The sequence below is a fragment of the Colletotrichum acutatum genome, assembly GCF_030867785.1.
Source record: "Colletotrichum acutatum strain CBS 112980 chromosome Unknown BDZ83scaffold_111, whole genome shotgun sequence".
NCBI classification, from domain to species: Eukaryota; Fungi; Ascomycota; class Sordariomycetes; order Glomerellales; family Glomerellaceae; genus Colletotrichum; species Colletotrichum acutatum.
In genome coordinates, this window is record NW_026849105.1 from 18,577 (window position 1) to 36,009 (window position 17,433).

At 53.2% G+C, this 17,433-nt stretch overlaps 5 protein-coding genes across 5 annotated transcripts; 3 read left to right on the top strand and 2 right to left on the bottom strand.

The window, feature by feature from the left end:
- Window positions 1-1,867: 1,867 nt before the first annotated feature.
- BDZ83DRAFT_634225 (uncharacterized protein) lies at window positions 1,868-2,736 on the bottom strand. The gene has a single exon (XM_060509084.1). It carries the CDS (start codon window positions 2,686-2,688, stop codon window positions 2,419-2,421), a length of 270 nt encoding a protein of 89 aa, XP_060360725.1. The 5' UTR covers window positions 2,689-2,736; the 3' UTR covers window positions 1,868-2,418.
- Window positions 2,737-3,295: 559 nt separating this feature from the next.
- Window positions 3,296-3,753, top strand: BDZ83DRAFT_755875 (uncharacterized protein; the record flags this gene model as incomplete). Its single annotated transcript, XM_060514675.1, has 3 exons — window positions 3,296-3,338; window positions 3,411-3,527; window positions 3,626-3,753. 3 exons carry the CDS (start codon window positions 3,296-3,298, stop codon window positions 3,751-3,753), a joined length of 288 nt encoding a protein of 95 aa, XP_060360726.1.
- Window positions 3,754-8,536: 4,783 nt separating this feature from the next.
- Window positions 8,537-9,313, top strand: BDZ83DRAFT_722675 (uncharacterized protein; the record flags this gene model as incomplete). The annotated part of the gene is made up of 3 exons (XM_060512492.1): window positions 8,537-8,540; window positions 8,597-8,957; window positions 9,013-9,313. The coding sequence occupies 3 exons, from the start codon at window positions 8,537-8,539 to the stop codon at window positions 9,311-9,313; spliced, it is 666 nt and encodes a 221-aa protein (XP_060360727.1).
- A 1,530-nt stretch (window positions 9,314-10,843) lies between these two features.
- BDZ83DRAFT_634235 (uncharacterized protein) lies at window positions 10,844-12,363 on the top strand. The gene is made up of 2 exons (XM_060509085.1): window positions 10,844-11,220; window positions 11,707-12,363. Exons 1-2 carry the CDS (start codon window positions 11,047-11,049, stop codon window positions 12,226-12,228), a joined length of 696 nt encoding a protein of 231 aa, XP_060360728.1. The 5' UTR covers window positions 10,844-11,046; the 3' UTR covers window positions 12,229-12,363.
- A 202-nt stretch (window positions 12,364-12,565) lies between these two features.
- BDZ83DRAFT_587074 (glycogen debranching enzyme) lies at window positions 12,566-17,433 on the bottom strand (the record flags this gene model as incomplete). Its single annotated transcript, XM_060506004.1, has 3 exons — window positions 12,566-12,673; window positions 12,724-17,107; window positions 17,204-17,433. The coding sequence occupies 3 exons, from the start codon at window positions 17,431-17,433 to the stop codon at window positions 12,566-12,568; spliced, it is 4,722 nt and encodes a 1,573-aa protein (XP_060360729.1).

Below are 17,433 nucleotides of genomic sequence, written 5' to 3' on the forward strand. Positions count from 1 at the left end.
GATGGAGTCAAAAGTCAAGGCTTCCCGGCTCCTCCAGTCTGAACTTTGGCCTAGTGCACTATGCCATGCAGCATGTGATTTTACTTGCTCCGTTCTTGGACGATTGAGAGTGTTCAGGAGGGTTGATCAAACACTCTCATAAACAAAACAGAGTCATCCGAATGCTCTGATATATCGACGGCAACTGATCCTAGGCCTCCGCGATCTGAGGCAAAATATGACAAGTTACCTTGCTACAAGCTCCATGAGGGTCTGTTGAAGAAATCAAAGGTACGGCAAATGGCGTCCAACTGGAAAACAGCACTGCCTTAATAGCATGATCGGACTGTCGTCCCTCGGTTGTTCCTGTGCCAGTTTAACACACTTGGAATTCTCCGCAAAGCCATCTGGCATAATATCTGGGATAATAGTGCAGACAACAAGTGACTTTGCATATTTACAGCTCAGGTGATTTCAAACTGCTGAAGAAACTCAGAGGTTTAAACATTGAGTTTTGGAAAAGCCCAGGTGCTCAATTTGTCGTGTCTCGTTTCCTACTAAAAGTTGTTGTCCTAAGCTCATCACTCTGGACGTGAAAGTTGCTCAAAGTCCGTAGAATCCGGTGCATTGACTGCAAGTTGTGAATGATAGACAGAATTCTATCTTTAGGAGCCTTGAGCAATGCTAGACCGACCAGAAGAAGCCATAGACAAAGTTAAATCGGCAATCCGTGTCGAGGCAGTCCGCAATAATCGAAAAGTTTTCAACCCGATCTTCCCTACACGGACCGTTCGATTTTCGCTAGAAGTTGCATTTCAGCCAGCCCTACCATCGGCTCAGCGCAGGAGCTGAACTATCTCCGTCACGATAATTCTATCTTTTCCCAGACCAAAAGTTCCAATGGGTCGAGGAATCCGGTAAAAGCTTCTCTCAGGGGATACAAGCAAACGTAGAAGCCTTGGCCTCCAGGCTCCAGCTCACTTCCCGAATGTCTCTGAATCGACTGTTGTGGCTAATAGCCTCTGCCGTCTTCGGGATGCCTCATTCACCATTCTCTCAGGCTGACGAGCGCCACATTTCGCTTGCCACGGATTCTTCGTGGGTTCAAAACCATGTGGCCGCAGTCGTACGAGCACGTGGCACCGACCCCTGAGGGGCTGAACGGTTTCCTTCCAGAACTTCCTTTCCGTGGAGAAGAAGAGATTAGCAAGAATGGCGTGGACGAGAACTCCTTCGGTTACCCTTGGCGTTATCTTGCGAGAAGGAGGCTTGACCCCCTCCTTGCTTCTCTTTGCTGCGTTGTGTAGTTGTGGCTGGATGGACAGTGGTCTGACGGATGATGCTTGGCTTGAGGCCTGGTCACACCTGTATATTGTGTACGACAAGGACTCTCATGTCTCAAGGCAAGGTCTGGGGCTTCGGGCAGAGGAGGGGCAATAGAATGGGCAATCGACGATGGTCTCTGTTGAGCCGTTTGTTTTTATTTCCAACAAGGCTAATCATGTTTCTCCCCACTGCTCAGGCTACCTTCGGTCTCCCCGATTGGACCGACGGAGTGTCTACTGTCTCGACTGATGGATGATTGGAGGTGTCACGACATAGAGGGGTGGGATACCGAAACTTTCCGTGCCGCTTCGTGGTGAATCACGATCTTCCGGCCGAGATGACGCTCGCGTGCCTGGCACGTCGCTCAGCTGGAGGTTCGATGCTTTTCACGTCTGAAGTTTATTGACTCGAGTGCTGTTGTCCCACGTCACTCTGCCAAGGTGTCACTATTCCGGTGAACCTACGGGGGCCACGGTTGAGCTCCCGGACACGTCAGAATGATCCTCAGGGGCGGGCAATAGGATTCTGCTTCCAAGCGTAACTGTTTCGAGATATGTTGATTCTGTATCTCATGGTGTTTCCCGGTGTGTATGCTGTCCACAGCCTTGGCTGTTTTACGGACAGCGTTGGATTTACGTGTTCACCACCCACAATATTCATGACATCCCGAGGAATTACAAGCCTATAAAGGCAGTCAGTGAAGAAGTACAACAGATAATAGACCGGGCACAATTAATAGATCATCATATCGATGCAATCGCCCTTCGTACCCGGACCCAAACCATGCAATCCATGTCGGACACAGAGATGTAGCTAGCCGCGGGCGAGATTAGGTCGACCCCAGGGCCGGGCTTCCGGTCAAAGCAACACGGCACTACGAGTCTATAGCAGCCCTAATTTTAACGAATCGCGTATCCTTCCGAAGAGGGAGCAACTGGTCCCAAGATGTTGGTCGAAAATGCAGGTCTGCCCGAGCTTCCCACTCCGGCTCCTGCCCCTTGCCGCTCCCCGGGTGCGCAAAGGTAGATGTAGCTCCGAGCGCATGTCTCGGACGGAAAGCGAGGCCAATATTTCCTTCTTCTCAATATTCGACGGCGGCGATGCGCAGCTGCACTATGCCGCGCGGGCGTCTTCGGCGGGAGTTGGGTGCCTACCGGGTTGTCTTTGCAGGCGATGCTGAGACATGACAACGTGGGAAGAGTCCCACGAGAGCCAGGTGTGAGAGGCAGGGCGTTGATGCTCCGAAGATGTTGACATGTTTGTAAATGAGTGGTGTCTTTTACGAAGATCTGGGATTACTCGAACACCTAGTAAGAGATTACATGTCCAGGGGCCAGGACATGGGCATTCTTGATCTTTGTAGGAAACGTATGCTATGAACATCCTCTAAAGAGAAGACTTCACTTCCAAGTCAACCTCTAAGTTCCAGGCTTTTCTCTCAGTCACATGTTGATATGCAATCCTTACGCAACAGTCTGACGACCTGCGAGGGGAAGAGAAAAAACTAGCATGAAAGCCACTAGCGCAAAGCAACACCACAAGTCGTACTTGTGCTCACACACTTGACACTTCTCATGGGGCCGCACAAGAAGCCATGCGGTTTTGCGACACTGAAGCGGTTCCTGGATTCGTCGGGCAGCCTCCTCGACAGAGTATGTCTCACTGGTGGCGTATTGAGGCCTTGGCTAGACGTGACTTTTGAACATCTTTTTGCTGAATGTTGTTGTCATGAATAAAAGCTACCAGCAAGGCGGGTAAAGCTGATGATGGGAAGGAGATCTACGCCGGCAAGAGAGGAGTATAAAGAGAGGCTGGAATCTCACGAACTGGGGATCAGAAGATGAAAAGATATCACAGCCTCATTTGGACAATCATCTCCTCAAGTAACGATTGCCAATCGACAACTGCACTCTCATCCTTGTTGCCAAGTTCAGAGCATTCAGCTTGATCATTCTCAAGTAAAACCCTTTCTCAGAGTAAACGAGACAAGATGGGCAAGCACACCTCCAAGCAGTCTTCCTCGAAGTCCAAGAGTAAGCCCCCCCCCCCCCCGATATGTCTTCAAAACTCCAAGACCACTGCTGACTGAACCCTCCGCCTGCCAGGCTCCGGCGCTAGGGCAGCCAACGGGCAGAACTCCTCGTCCAGCACCGTCCCGGTTGACCGATCGCTCGGCAGGAGCCAGACAACGACGATCATGGGGGCTCACGACAGTCCGATGGGTATGTGGCTGACGCAGCCGTTCCATCAGGAGCCATACCACAACATCGCCGCGGTGTCGGCGGACGGATCGGCGGCGGGGCAGGCTGACGGACGTCAGGGGTCCGGGGCCTCGGCGACGTACGCTTCGTCCCGGCCGCAGCAGCAGCAGCAGCAGCAGCAGCAGCCACACTGAAGTACGGCATGATCCTTCAAGGAGATCCTAGTCTGACTATGGGACTGTTCTGATTCGTTGTTGTTAGAAAAGTCTCGTCATTGGATTAACGTCGCCTATTTTCTCTTCTGTCACCACGCTTCACTTCAAAGATAGACTTAGATGCACTTTGCAATAAACAGTTTCTCCCGCAACTAAATGGAAGAGCCTCTCGATCCTCCAATACCCCGCGCGGCATCGTGGAGATGAAGGGGTCCAAAATCCGTGCGCATACTGTCAGAAGACATAGAGGGCTATGACTGACTTGGTGTCATGGCTTGGCGATGGAAGTTGGGATGTGGCTTGGAAGAAGTCAGTGGATTCGGGGCTAAAGTTTCATGAGGCTGATGAGGAACTCTGAGAGATTGAGACCAAGGTGGCTGAGAATGGCGCGCTTTGATTAGCGCCATCAGCCCCGACTCAATCGAAATGTGCAACATAAGTTGCCATTAAGCAATAATTTCTTCTACTGCTCCGTCTGAACCTGCGAATCTGGTATCGCCCCCAATAACGAACATTGAAGAGTAATACCTAATTCTCTTCTTCGGAACCCGCGAGCGCAAAGTGCCAAGCAAATCTTCGTATTTGCTTTTTTCGGTTCTTCCCCTGCCTGGCCCATCTCTTGGCTGTTGGCCCTATTCGGCACTCGTTCTCTCGGACGCATCCGGGCAAGCGTGCCGAGCCCAACGGCGCAGCTTGGCAAGGCCTCCCAAGGACCCAAAGCACAGATGGAGACGTCATGCAAGTTGCACAGTCACTTGCCGCTGTCCCCCGCGGGCTGCAAGCAGGCGGCCAAGAGGTTTAGGAAGCACTTGAGAACTCTCTCGAGGAGTTGAGAGAGGTTGGTCAGAAGATGCGGAATGTTGGGGAGGATTGTAATTGAGATAACACCCAGGCAACCCTGACGGTGTGCGTGATGTCCGATGCGAGTGTGTGTGACTTGTGAATTCGATAGTCTGGAGTTTGAGTATCAAGTTTGGATTTTGGCGAGATTGAAGAGTTGCAGCGGTGGTCGTAAGCTGACTGAGAGCCGAATTATTTTTGGGGATGGGCGAGGAATTGTCCGGGGTTCAATTTCCTTATTCTCGCATACTTGGGATACAAGCTTCGACTTATGTCAGCGGCACAAGTCGACGAGATGAGGTCAGCAAAATACGTACTCTCTCACTCTCTGTACGGCGTTGCTTTACGTACTCTCACTCTCACTCCCATTCTGGCTCACCTTGCTCACCTCTCACCTGACTCTGAGTCTCAAGAGTCTCAACCATCTGAATTGCTTTACTGGTCCAGGCTAGCCTATATCCACCCTTCCCTGTCGGCGAGGAACAGCAAAAAGCATAAGCATAAAAGCAGAAATGAGACGGGCAGCACACATGACGTCAAACACCCTAAATCAGAAGGCCGCCATCCTCAGTAAGCTTTGACCGAAATTAATTGGCAGCGGACGATGGGCACTGTTTTTGGTTTCACACAGAAATGAGTTTTTCTCTCAAGTGTTCGCGGTTGCTTGTGTTCCCCAGGTTCAACGCCCTCTCCCCCCCCCCCCCCCCTTCAAAGCGAGCCTAACCTAGCGCGACCATCGAGTCTATGTAAAGAGGAGGGAAGGGAAAATCCTTCGAGGTAACAGATCTCTCTGTGATGTGCACTAACTGCCCATGTTTTGCATTGAGATCGCTTCGCTTCGTCTCCCATCATCGGCCCCCTTCTCCACGTGGATGCGCCTCCGTTCCCCGTCGAGAGAGGGTCGAGAGCCCACCTCTTTTGCGCCTCAGTTTCAGTGATTTTTATGAGTGTTCCGGCAGGGAGGACGGCACCATGGACAATACTGTATGAGACTTGAGTAAGTTATGTGCGGTAGTTGGACAGTGGAGACGGTGCTTCAAGGGGCGATGAATTTTGTTTAGTTGCAAGGGGGCAGCAAGGGAAAGGAGAGGAAGAGTGGAAGACAACTGCAACACAGCGACGAGAATGTCACTGAATGATTGACTGAGAAGTGTTTGCAGCATGCGCTGATCGCTGGATGCAGGGCCGCTGAGACAGAGAAACGACTGTTTGGGAACCAGGAAGACCCTCTCTAGAAGTCTTCTCTCAGTCTCAATCCTCGCCCAGTCAATCAGTCTCTGACTTCCGCTCCCGCTTTCTGCAGAGTTCCCAATTCATTTGTTCTCGACCAGTCCACTTCGTCCCTGATGAGCTTTCCTCCACAAAATTCCTGCAGAAAAGATTGGAAAACGAATGACTAGATGGGCATAGCGCGCCCCCCCTCACGCGAAACCCAGCCACCCCCTGCACCACTTGACTCTTTCCGTCCATCCGTCTTGTCACTCTGGAGTCTGTTGTTGTCTGGAGTAAGAGACGGCAGGAGGGGAACCGAAACGGAGAGCTAAACGCCATAACATAGGTAATAACGGTTGAGAGCACTGAGAGCTAGTTATAAAGCCCGGAGTTTGGCGCACCTTTTCAGCTTTTGTTATTGACGCCTCGTGCAACACGCGCGACACCTTTGTTGGCCGAGGGCCTTTGTTCCCTTCTTAAACACCTAGATTGTGTCGAGCAAGGCATTGTCCGCGTCTTTGCAACCACAAAGAAGAGTCTGGTGGCAGGAAACGCAGTTGACAGGACAGCAAGCCACGGGAACGCCCTGTGCCGCAGAGGTGCCGTGATGGTGTCTTCGATAGCCAAGTCTTCTTTTTTCAGATGGCTGGCTCTGCCGTAAAGAGTGCCCAGCTCGCTCGGCCGGCCCGGGGTAGCTTAACTCTGTAGCTAGCTGGCGCTGCACAGCCCGGTTTGTGCTCTTCCTTCATCGATATTTGGGGGCCAGTAGGCCAATCAGTCAGAGACATACGCGGCAAAGTCAGTGAGTTGATGAGCACCACGGACTCCCGTGTTGCGTGCATCAGGCTGCAGGAAGTGTCAGCAAAACGACATTCGGATACGTTAGAGTGAGAAGTACGATGAGAGCAGGATAGTGCCCGAAGACCGCTGACAACAAGTCGGAGAGAAGAAAAAGACTGCAACCAAAACATGACCGAGCCTTCCGAGCTACGGCGGGACGACTCCCCTAGGAGATTCCACCATTCAGGCTCCTATGGATACGGTGCTCCGTACAGAACACGGAACCCAATAGAGGAGGGGAGCCACAACCTAAACCTGAAGATGCAGCAACCCTTGTCCCGCCCTCGATCAGGGACCGGACTGCTTTTCGCAGCTCGCTAGAGGGGAAACGCTGGTCAAGCTGGAACCCCGGACCCAGTTTCTGACCCAGCCGGTGGCCACTGGTCCGTCGAGTTGACGAGGAGCCCGTCGTTCCCGCAGCGCTTCCCTTGCTTTCAGCGTAGCAGGGCCCCGGTGATCGTTAGTGTTTCCCCTCTTGGGCCCGTCGACAGTGTGTGTTGTCACTGTGGTTAGGGCCAAGTTTGTGTCCGTCGTCGAGTGTTGTGCTGTGCTCAGATGTGAAAGTAGTGGAAGTGGTGGTGCCGTGGATGATGGATGGAGGATGGGGGGGATGCAGGCGCTGCTTAGCCGTTTGCTGGGGCTGGCGCTTCTGCATCGGCAGGTCAGGACAGGCCGGAAAATGTACTTGTGCACACACTCCGAAAGTGGTGGCATCAGAGGTATCACCCCTGGGTCGTACCATCCCATCGATCCATCGCCCGTCCTTGGCCGGGTGTCTTACCGCGCATTTCTTGCTTTTTCGCCCTGTCGATTTCTCCCAATTGCCCATGGCCCATCGGCGCTGCCATCCAAATTCAGTCCCATCATCAATTCTCCGTTTCCCTCATCTTGTCTCCTTCTCACCACCTTTCCTCCCTTCCGCTTCCTTTTCCTGTTCGTCACCTTCACTTTCGCCAAATACCCGACACATTTCAACAAACCACGACCAAACCGGCCACCGTCTCCCCGTCTCCTTTTCCTCTCCTCTTCCATTCCCTCCTCCACCTCTCCACACACTCGCTTCGTCAAGGAGGAGCCCCGAACCTCATTACCCGTGCCGACCGATATCGTCAAGCTTCAGACTCCGAGGTCGTCTCTCGATTATCGTCACTAGCTTGCACTACCTCGCCCCTAGCCGACCGACGTACAAACGACGAAGGATCCAAATCAAAGTCCACTGAAACGCCGCTTCCACGACCCGTCCCACGTATAGGAGAATCTCGCTTCCTCCAAATATCTACGCCCCATACTCAGAAACCCGAGCCGACCGAACGCTGGTGACAAACACCCGCAGTCGTTCGAATCCACGCCTCCACGCTTCCTCGACGTGACGAACCGAACCTCGAAAGTATCAGAAGGAATTGCATACGCACGGAATCTCTCCCGGAAAATTTTAGAACTTGGCTTTCCTGCATCCAGACGCACATTACGACGTTTTGAAGCAATCTGTGCGGCAGAACCTGGGACGGCAGCTGGACCTGGCTCAACCTCGACCGACTTGGGACGAAAATCACAGGCTGACGTGCATATCCGCCAACGGGCATTGCTCACAACTCGGGATTTTTTTTGCCGCGACCAAATTCAATCTACGAATTCACTGCTGCCAACTGTGCATCGCATTCCTCTCCGGCCGCCAATCTTCTGGGCTTGACTCGCTGGATTGTGGCTCAATTTCGCACTCGTGCCACCCAACGTGTCTTGGACCACCGCAATAAGGAGAGAATACCTACCATCGATCGCTTCCAACGTCTCCGCATTCCAACGACTTGTTTTGGCCGCAACGGCTGACAAGCTGCCTACTTCTCTCCGAGTTCCTTCTCCTTTTTTCATCTTCATCGCTCCATCTCTTCCTTTTCCCTCCAACGACTCGCCAACACCGTCAAGATGTGTAAGTGGCAATCGAGCAAACCTGGACGATAACGCCCTTAGCTAAACATAATGCAGCTGGCCTTTCAACAACGATTATGCCCTTTGCGCAGTTGCCCGCGTGCGCTGTGAACTGTGGCCCCCTCTACGACGCCAATGGCGCCTGTGTTCCTCCTGCCGTCGCGGCGGCTGATGCCAACACCTACGACAGATGTTTCTGTAGCCAAGGCGCTCTGCAAGCCTTCTCAACAGCTGCCGGCGGTGTCTGCCCTGCTGCTGGTTGCGACGACGCTGGCTTCAGCAGTATCCAGGGATGGTACACTTCATTCTGTAACTCCGTCACTGGCGGCGCTGCCACTGCATCTTCGTCCTCAGCAGGATCTTCCTCAACAAGCGGAGCTTCAAAAGGATCCTCCAACAGTGGAAATGGCGGCGATTGGTGAGACTATTCTACAACCTTGCATTCCCGGCTATCACTAACACGTATGATCTAGGCTCTCCAACCACTGGAGATGGGTTGTCATGCTTGTCATCCTCGTTGTCGCCATCGCTGGCATTTGGGTTGGCGCCTGCATCTGGCGCCGACGCTACCTCCGCCGCAAGGATCGCATGTACGAGCTCGGCAAGCACGCACACAAGGGACCTAGCGGCATCATCGCCGGTTCTGGTGTCAATGTCAACCAAGCTGGTATCGTCAACTCTCCCGGCCAATTCATGCCCGGCCCGCCACCGGCCGTATACGACGAGAAGCCCCCTAAGGAGAAGAAGAAGTGGGTTGTCAGCGAGCGGACGTAGAAGTGCGACTTCGGTAGACATGTTTGTGCGGCATCACTCTTCATCACTATCTCTCCACGGCTTAACGAGACGGCGTTACATATTTCACGGCATTGGTGTTTGGACATTCATACATACTTGTTCCCAGGCAATACTTGTTGCTCATTTCTTTTCCTTTGGTCATTGATTAGGCGTACGGCTGAAAACAACGGAGGATTCTGTCGTCGGACACAAGCAGCATTGGTGGTCCTGGTTCTTGACGGTGAAACCACGCAATCAAAAAGGGCGGGTTTGAAAGGGTGGAAACAGGCCGATGGCAGGAGGCTCACAGTCTCACAGCTGCGTAACAGAAGCGGCCTGTATTCCTTGGACCTCGGGAGGAATGTTCTTTGAGGACAGGCCTGGAAAGCGGGAGGACTCGTGTGGTCAGCTTAGCATCCAAAACCAAATGGTAATTTCTTTATACCTGTTCACAACCACAGCCACTGAAACGCTTCACATCAAGGGCAGCATCAATGTTTCGTTTTGCAACTGTAACTGACTCGATGCCGATATTTCCTGGTTTCTGTGCGTGTTTTCTTTTCTCAATACCTTGCGAGTTACCAGAGGGTGTTGTCCACATTCATGAGGCTTGTCTGAGCGGGTCGATCAAACAGTGTGCCATATGGGCGCAGAGGTCCTGGTACCTGCATGATGTATCGCAGGCATCGCGGTGGATTTTTCGATGGTCCTTCTTCATAATTGGTTCGAGCTTGTGTGCGGGACGAGTATCGTTTATGCTCCGCTGCAACTTCACTTCTTGGAAGAATTCGGCGTCCGCCATGTTGGAGCTCTGCTCTTCAATTGATGGGCCTAATTACTGCTGCCAATTGTCATTCAAGATGATCAGACTCTACAGGTAGGTTGGACGAGATACGTTGAAGGATACAGCCCCCTCCGCAACGAAGGATGGCAAAAAGAGGCGAGGACGCAAGGATGAGATCTCTTTGTTTCAGCAGTATGCTTACATTCTTTCGTTCCATATCTTGCCTGTATGACGTGCCCAACATTTCGAGTTGATATCTTAATCAGATCAAGGTTGTGGAAGAGGGTTTACAGCGTACATGGTGCTCCAGGTTGCGAAGGTCCTTGTGATGGTATATCAACCTACAGGTTCCTGTCAGCCACTTCCTGAAGTGTAAGTATCCTGACTTTCGTCCGAAAAACAAGTGAATACGGACAGGTAAGTTTCCACATCTGTTAAAGGTTCCAGCCGGATACATGATCTGCGAATGAAAGTCTTCGGCCATGATCATGTAACAGGATGCTTTTCGTGTACACCATAGGTATCAATTGAGACATCTTCACTCAGTCACGGGCGTGGACAATCATCCGACGGCTGCCGGCACGCGAGCTCAAACTAGAGAGGGCGCCCTTCATTCGTGCACCTATGAAAGGTACTGAGGCTGGCATGAGGGTTATCACACGCCATCAGCAAGTCCATCTGAGCACTAGATGTGCACTCAACATGGAAGTCTAATCAACTCCGATTATCAAATAAACCCCGACCGACGGGACTTCCCCAAGCTCACCAGCTCTCAGCTACCAGCGCACAGACACTGACAGCCATCCGCATGTCTTTGAAATACAAGACAATGACATCCCAAGAGATCTCTGACTTCCCTCGTCTACTCGTACATAAGTACACAGGTTAGCAAGCTGACTCTATCGAAATCCTTCCTACAATCACTCTACCACATCCCTCTTCTGCAACCATGGCCGATGAACCAACTCCCAACCTCCCAGCCCACCGCATCCCCACAGACAGAGACACAAACTCCCCATTCTGGACCGAGACTTTCCCCCCTCTCGAGGAACATACAAAGAGGCTCTTTATAGAATACGCCAATATTCCAGAGGATAAGCTCCAAGAGCATCTTGAAGAAGCAGTATGGGTCCCTTTTCTACCTCTCAAACTCACACACTCACACTCACATTCCCTCTCTTGTCCTTCTCTCCGTCGAACTTCCTAGGACCCCACCTCCTTAGCATCGTCAACGTAGCACTAACACACAACCTTTCTCTCTCTCTCTCTCTCTCCTCAGCGCAGAAAGGCATGGAACGACTGTCCCTACCCATGCATAGGCCTCTGGCTCTTCCTCAAGCTCCAACTCCGCAACAATAAGGAATTCGACGAAGCCGTACGGCGTACGCAACAAGGCGAGAATCTCCTCGACTTTGGATGCGCCATTGGTCAGGATCTACGAAGTCTGGTGCGTCCATTCTTTCCCTTCCCTTTCTTTCTCCTTCTCCCTCCCTCCTGACTGGCATCTCACGTTCCACGCAACTTCACCACCAACTGCCAAGAAAGCCTTCAACACGTAATACCATGAAAATCACCTCAGCTAGCATTCATTCAACTTACATCCCCCCAGGTCCACGCAGGCTCCCCCCCACAAACCCTCCACGGCATAGACCTAACCCCCAACTTCTTCCCCGCCGGCAAACACCTCTTCAACGACCCTCACACCCCAATAGCCTTCCTCCAAGCAAACGCCCTCTCCCCGCCCTCAACCCTCCCGCCCACCTGGCGTAACAACTTCACAATCATCACCGCAAACTACGTCCAGCACTGCTTCAACCTACAAGACCCAAAAACCTACGCCGCCTTCCTCTTGGCATTACTCTCGGGAAACCCAAACGATCTAATCTTCGGCCGCACGGCGGGCACGACGGAGGGCGAGGCGCGGAGGGAGGAGATGCACAAGGGTCAGAGGCTATATCGGCACACGGAAGCGAGTTTTGTCGAGTTCTGGACGAGGGTGGCGGCGCAACATGGGAGGAGGGCGAGGGTTGAGACGTGGGTTGATGAGATGCCTGCTTTTGAGCTTAAAGGCGAGGGGATGGAGAGATTTGAACCTGTGAAGAATCTCATGTATTCGATCCGGTTTGAGTGATGTGTGGTTAGTGAGTGGGGGAAGTCAGCGAAGACTTTAGAGAGCGCGGAGGAAGAGCCGATAGCATCTCGTGTGCTGCAATGACGTGACATTTACGAGTGTGACATAATCGAGGAGGACGCAATTCAGGTGAACCATTCTAGGTTATTAATGCAGTCTATCTATATACCATTAAACGCGTGTCGTGTTCGGATCCAAAAATCAACAAAGTTCAAACTGCTTTTGATCGGGCCCAGGGTGTCTTCTCTGCATCATCCGCGTGGAAACTCTCAAAGCGCCTTACTAATTTAAATACGGTCCCCAGTAGGAGTTATTAGTTTTCGCAACGTCGAATCATTTACTTGGTCCTTACAGGTAAGGCGATTTTGGCTTTGTCGCTTTGCTCCTCAGCCGCATCCATGTACAAGTCAATCAGACAACCGGCAGACCACGCCTGTGTGGGGCACTGTGGTTTGTTAGCAAGCAAGCCATTGTCTACAATGGGAAACAACTTACAGAGTCGGGGCAATCTTCGCCATCCTTCTGCGTCAGTTCCGCGAGCCCGGCCCAAACGCTTTCCCGGATCATCTGCTTGCAGCCCATAAGTCTCCGCGTGACTTGCTGGAAGGCCTCGATACGTCCAGCCTGGTCACCTCTTCTGGCGAGGTCAAACTTGAGCAAGGCACGGAGGAAGAAACCAGTAGGCCAGAGCCATTCCGGGCCCTGGTGGTAGTTTCGTCCCTTGCTGGTGGCGAAATCCTCACTGTCTTCGCTGTTGCGGTAGTAAGGCCTGTAGTTAAGATCGGCGGGGTCGAGAGTTGCCATGCCTGTAGGCCCACGGATGGATTTGTCGGCAACCAAGAGGGCGTGCAGTGCATGCGCGGGGTCGAAGAGCTCGGGTGCCGCGCACATGGCGATGGGGAAGTTGGCACGCAGCTGGTAGTCCTCGTACTCCTTGCCAGACTTATACAAGTCCTTGTAGATACCACGGCGATTAATGACCTGAGGGTTGACGTCGTACTTGGCGTCTTCCTCAGAAGAAAGAGGAACCCAGTAGCATCGCTCAAAGTTGTCGCGAATCAGGTTGGCCCACTCTCTGTGAGAAATTGTCGACTCGTCTGCCTTCTTCACGGACGAATACTGGTACTTGCCTTGCTGGTTGAGCGACGCCACCCACCTCAGAGTGCTGTATAGGAGACCAGTGATCTCAATGGCAGCGCCGTCACGGGGTGTGCCGGGAACACCCTTTGAGCCAGCCTTTTCGCTTTCGCCCATCTTGTCCATCCATGTACCGCAGTTGTTCTGGTTACCACCAAAGATGATGCCAGTGTCCCAGTCAGTCTTGATGGAAATGTTAAAGCCATTGTCACTCATCTGCGAGTCGATCGAGGGACCAGCATTGGCCTCACGGAAGGACATGCCAGATGCGTGTCTCTGCAGCGCTTCCTGGATAATATCCTCGATGGTGCTCTCCTGGGAATAGGTGCGGGAGTCATCGACATCGAACCAGGTGTCGTCGTAAGGCAGGAAGCGTCTCTTGACCTTCTCCTGGAGCAGGTCTAGTCCATTGGGTGCGAACTTGGTGTAGTCTTGGATGCACTGAAGGAAGAACCAGATGGAGTCGCGAGAGTTGTAACGCGGCAAAGCTCCGCTGCTGAGCAGGTTGGGAATCATGCCGTGCTTCAGGACGCTGGCAAAGGCAAGGATGTGCTCCTTTGCTTCGTCGAAACGGCCGGTGCCAAGGTAGAGACCACGCAAGGAGATGAAGACATCACGTCCCCAGCATCTCGCCCACTCAACGGCAAAATGAGGCAGACCGGCAGCCAACGATGGGACCTGCTTCTTGGGCCACAAAGAGCCAGATTTGACCAGACCAGTCTCTTGCACGCTGACCATGGCGAGACTTTGGAGGAACCATTGTCCTTCGCGAACGTTGTCGTTCATGAGTTCAAGTCCACGATCCCAAGAGGCAGTGTACAAGGTGCGCAGAACGAGGCCAAAGTATCTCGGCAGCAAGAAGCTGGGGATCTTGCGAATAGCATCAAACCGCTCTTTGAGCCAGACGGCGGGTTTCTCAAGGTTCTCAAAGTCGGGAGTCTTGCTGATGCGCTCCAGGCGTCCGACAATGTAATCCAGAGCCCATTGGCCGTCACGGAGATTCTGGCACAGAGGATGAGCAAGGTTGTTGTCCCGGATGATATCCTTCAGAAGACTCCACCATCCCTGAAGACCGGCATAAACGAGCTTGCCGTAGCCGGGAATCTCGTAGCAGCCATCGTTGCCACCGCTTCCATCACGTTCCTCGGCCTCACATCGGTAAAGCAGGAAGTTGAGATCCACCAGGTTCAGGTCCTCAACCGCGGACCTAGCACCCGAAGTGACGTAGTTGTCGAGACCAGATGAGTGCTCAGCTGCCGGGATCCATGTCTCGAAAAGAGCAATGCTACCAGGAGGGAACTTGTCGCGCACAGTAATAATGGTATCGTCGCCCTTGACCTCCATGCGAACGCCGGGGACATCCACCACGCGGCTAGGCAGGCCGCGCAGCAGTTTCTTGTCGTCCAGGGCCTCCTTGCGAGCCTCGTCGCTTGCATCCACCTCAAGCATCCAGCTGCCAAGATGACGGGCTTTGGTACCTCCAAGGTGTACCGCGTTGAAAGCGCCATTGCCGTTGCCGTAGCCAGGGAAAGCAGTGTGGGCAATCAGGAAGTATCCCTTTCTCGACTCAGGGTGTACTCTGTGAACAGTGATGTACTGATCCTCATGGTGAATGTGAGTCTCATCGTATCCGTCCTTGCCCATGAGGGTGTGGATCTGGTTCAAGAGCTTCTTGATGCCACCAATACCGTTTCCGCCGCCACCAATCTTAACAGGCTTGGAGGATGACTCAGACGTGTACAGCCTGGTCTCGTTGACGAGGTCAACAAGTTTGGGATAGATCTCATCATAACCCATGACACTGCCAGTTGCACTGGCGCACATATTGACCAGAGCAGCGTTCGGCAGGGTATCGCGAGCATCACGCTTCTGAGCCGGGGTCTCGTTGTCGTGAGTGCAGTCCATGAAGAGGGCCTGAACTGGTACAGGCTTGATCCTCCGGATGATCTCTCGCGAAGACGGGCTGCTCCCGTTGAGCAGGTCGCTGCCTTCGTTGGCCGGGCTCATGGGGCTCATTGGAGACTTGGGGTCTGCCTTTGAAATCTCGTCGACTTCGAAGCTTCCGATGGGACGACCGCCGTGCTTATGGACCAGGCGACTGAGCTCTCCAGTGCTCCATGCTTGCATGGCCTCACGGATCAAAGCACTCAGGCCCAGCCTCTTCACGAAGACGTAGTCCATCTCCTCGGAGCCAGAGAACAACTCTGCCACGACATACAAATCCGGTCGGACTCGGCGTGCCTCGTCCAGAATGTGCTCGGCCACATGGATTGGCGTAGAGTGGCAGTTGTCAATGCGGAAACCGGCAAAGTACTTGGCGAGCATACGGGCATACTTGGTCATGAACTCCCACAGGAAAGGACTGTCTGAGGGGCCCTTGCCGTAGCGGAGCTTGACGCAGTCGCCCCAGACAATGACCTCGCGCCTCAGGTATACGCGAGAATCCGGGCCGGCGTTGTCGACCAGGGCGTTGCCGCCCCAAACCCAGCCATTGTTGACCAAGACATTCTCCTCAGGCTTGTTCTTGGCCGTTGTGTCGTTCTTGGGCAGACGAGTGAAGTAGGTCTCGATGAGAGGGAACTCCTTGTTGATGGGGCCCATGCGCGGGCCATGCTCATCAAGTCGGCAGTATTTAATACGGTTGAACAGCTGCTGCAGGATCTCGCTGAGCTCGTTGTCGTACTCTTTGTAGAACGGCAGGTTGATCTCGTCGAGAATAGACACCAACTTTGACTTGGCTGACGCCTTTGTCGGGCCGCTACCCTCTTCACCCTCGTATCGTCCAAAGATGGTCGACAGAAGTCCAGAAGCCACCTTGGGATTGACCTTCCTCCTGAACCTCTCGCCCATGCGGTCACCGGCCTGAAGACCGTTCTTGATGAGGAAGTCCGCCTGGTCTTTGAGAGACGCGTCTTTCAGTCCCGTCACATTTGCGTCGCCAGTGGTGTCTTGCGGCAGGGTGGTGCTGCCGGCAATCCAAGCCTCCAAGCCCGCCTCAACGTCGCGCTCGACGTCAATGGCGTAGTATTCCCAGAGGCGAATCTCAGAGATCACCTGCTTCTTGATGGCGTCCATAATCTTGATGAGGTCATCGTCGCTCTTCACCTCGGTGGGAAGTCCAAGCTTCTCAAGGTTCTCGCTAAGCTCCAGCAGCTTTGAGTCCAGCAGCCACGCCGACTCTAGCCAAGGTGCCGTGACCAAGTTGTATCCGGCATCCGGATGATCTTGTAGCCATGCGGTGTTGTGTGCCGTGTGATTAAGGACAATATCGGTTAAACTAAGGAGGGAATACTGCTTTTCTAAGCTCTCCACCAAGCCCTTAATGTCTTTCTCGCCGGCAGGGAAGCATTCGGGATCCCAGCCCAATTGATCATACAAGCTGTATGGGGAATTGGAAGCACCGCGAACCTGCAGCGGGGTGAAGTGAATCATGTTGTAACCGCGATCGCTAATACCGCGAAGATGCTTTTCCCAGTCGCCTGGGTATTTGCCCATAAACTTGCTAATGACTGAGAAGATGGACAGAGCGGGCAATGGCAGCGGGCGGCCATCGAGACTGAGACGCGGGGCGACATCGATGTAGTAGAGGGGCGTCTTTTTATTGGTGGCGCCGGTCTGAGGAGTTGAGTCGAGCTCCTCTTCAAGCTCTGGCAGCTCGGCATAGGTGGTGTAGAAGGCGTAGGCGCCGGCCTGGAAAATGGGGATGGAGATTTCAATTGTCCGATTGAAGTCGGGCTTCAGTCTAGAAAACGCATCAGTCGCGAGCTACACACACGAACACACGCCAGAATCTGGACAATGACAATGAGGAGCAGTGGAAGTCGCAGAGGAAGCTTACTTGAACTCGCGAAACTGGTCCCTGTGAAACTCGGCGCCCTGCTCTGGGATGTTGACCCACAGACTGCCATGGCGACAGATGGACGAGGTACCCTCGATTGCAAAGCGAATTGTTACAGGATCGTTTGTCTTTGGAGCGAGATAGATGTATTCGCCGGCGACCTGAGGCGAGCCATCGTCGTTGAGGGGGAGGAGGTATACTTCGTTGGACACCATGGTTTTCGGGACCAT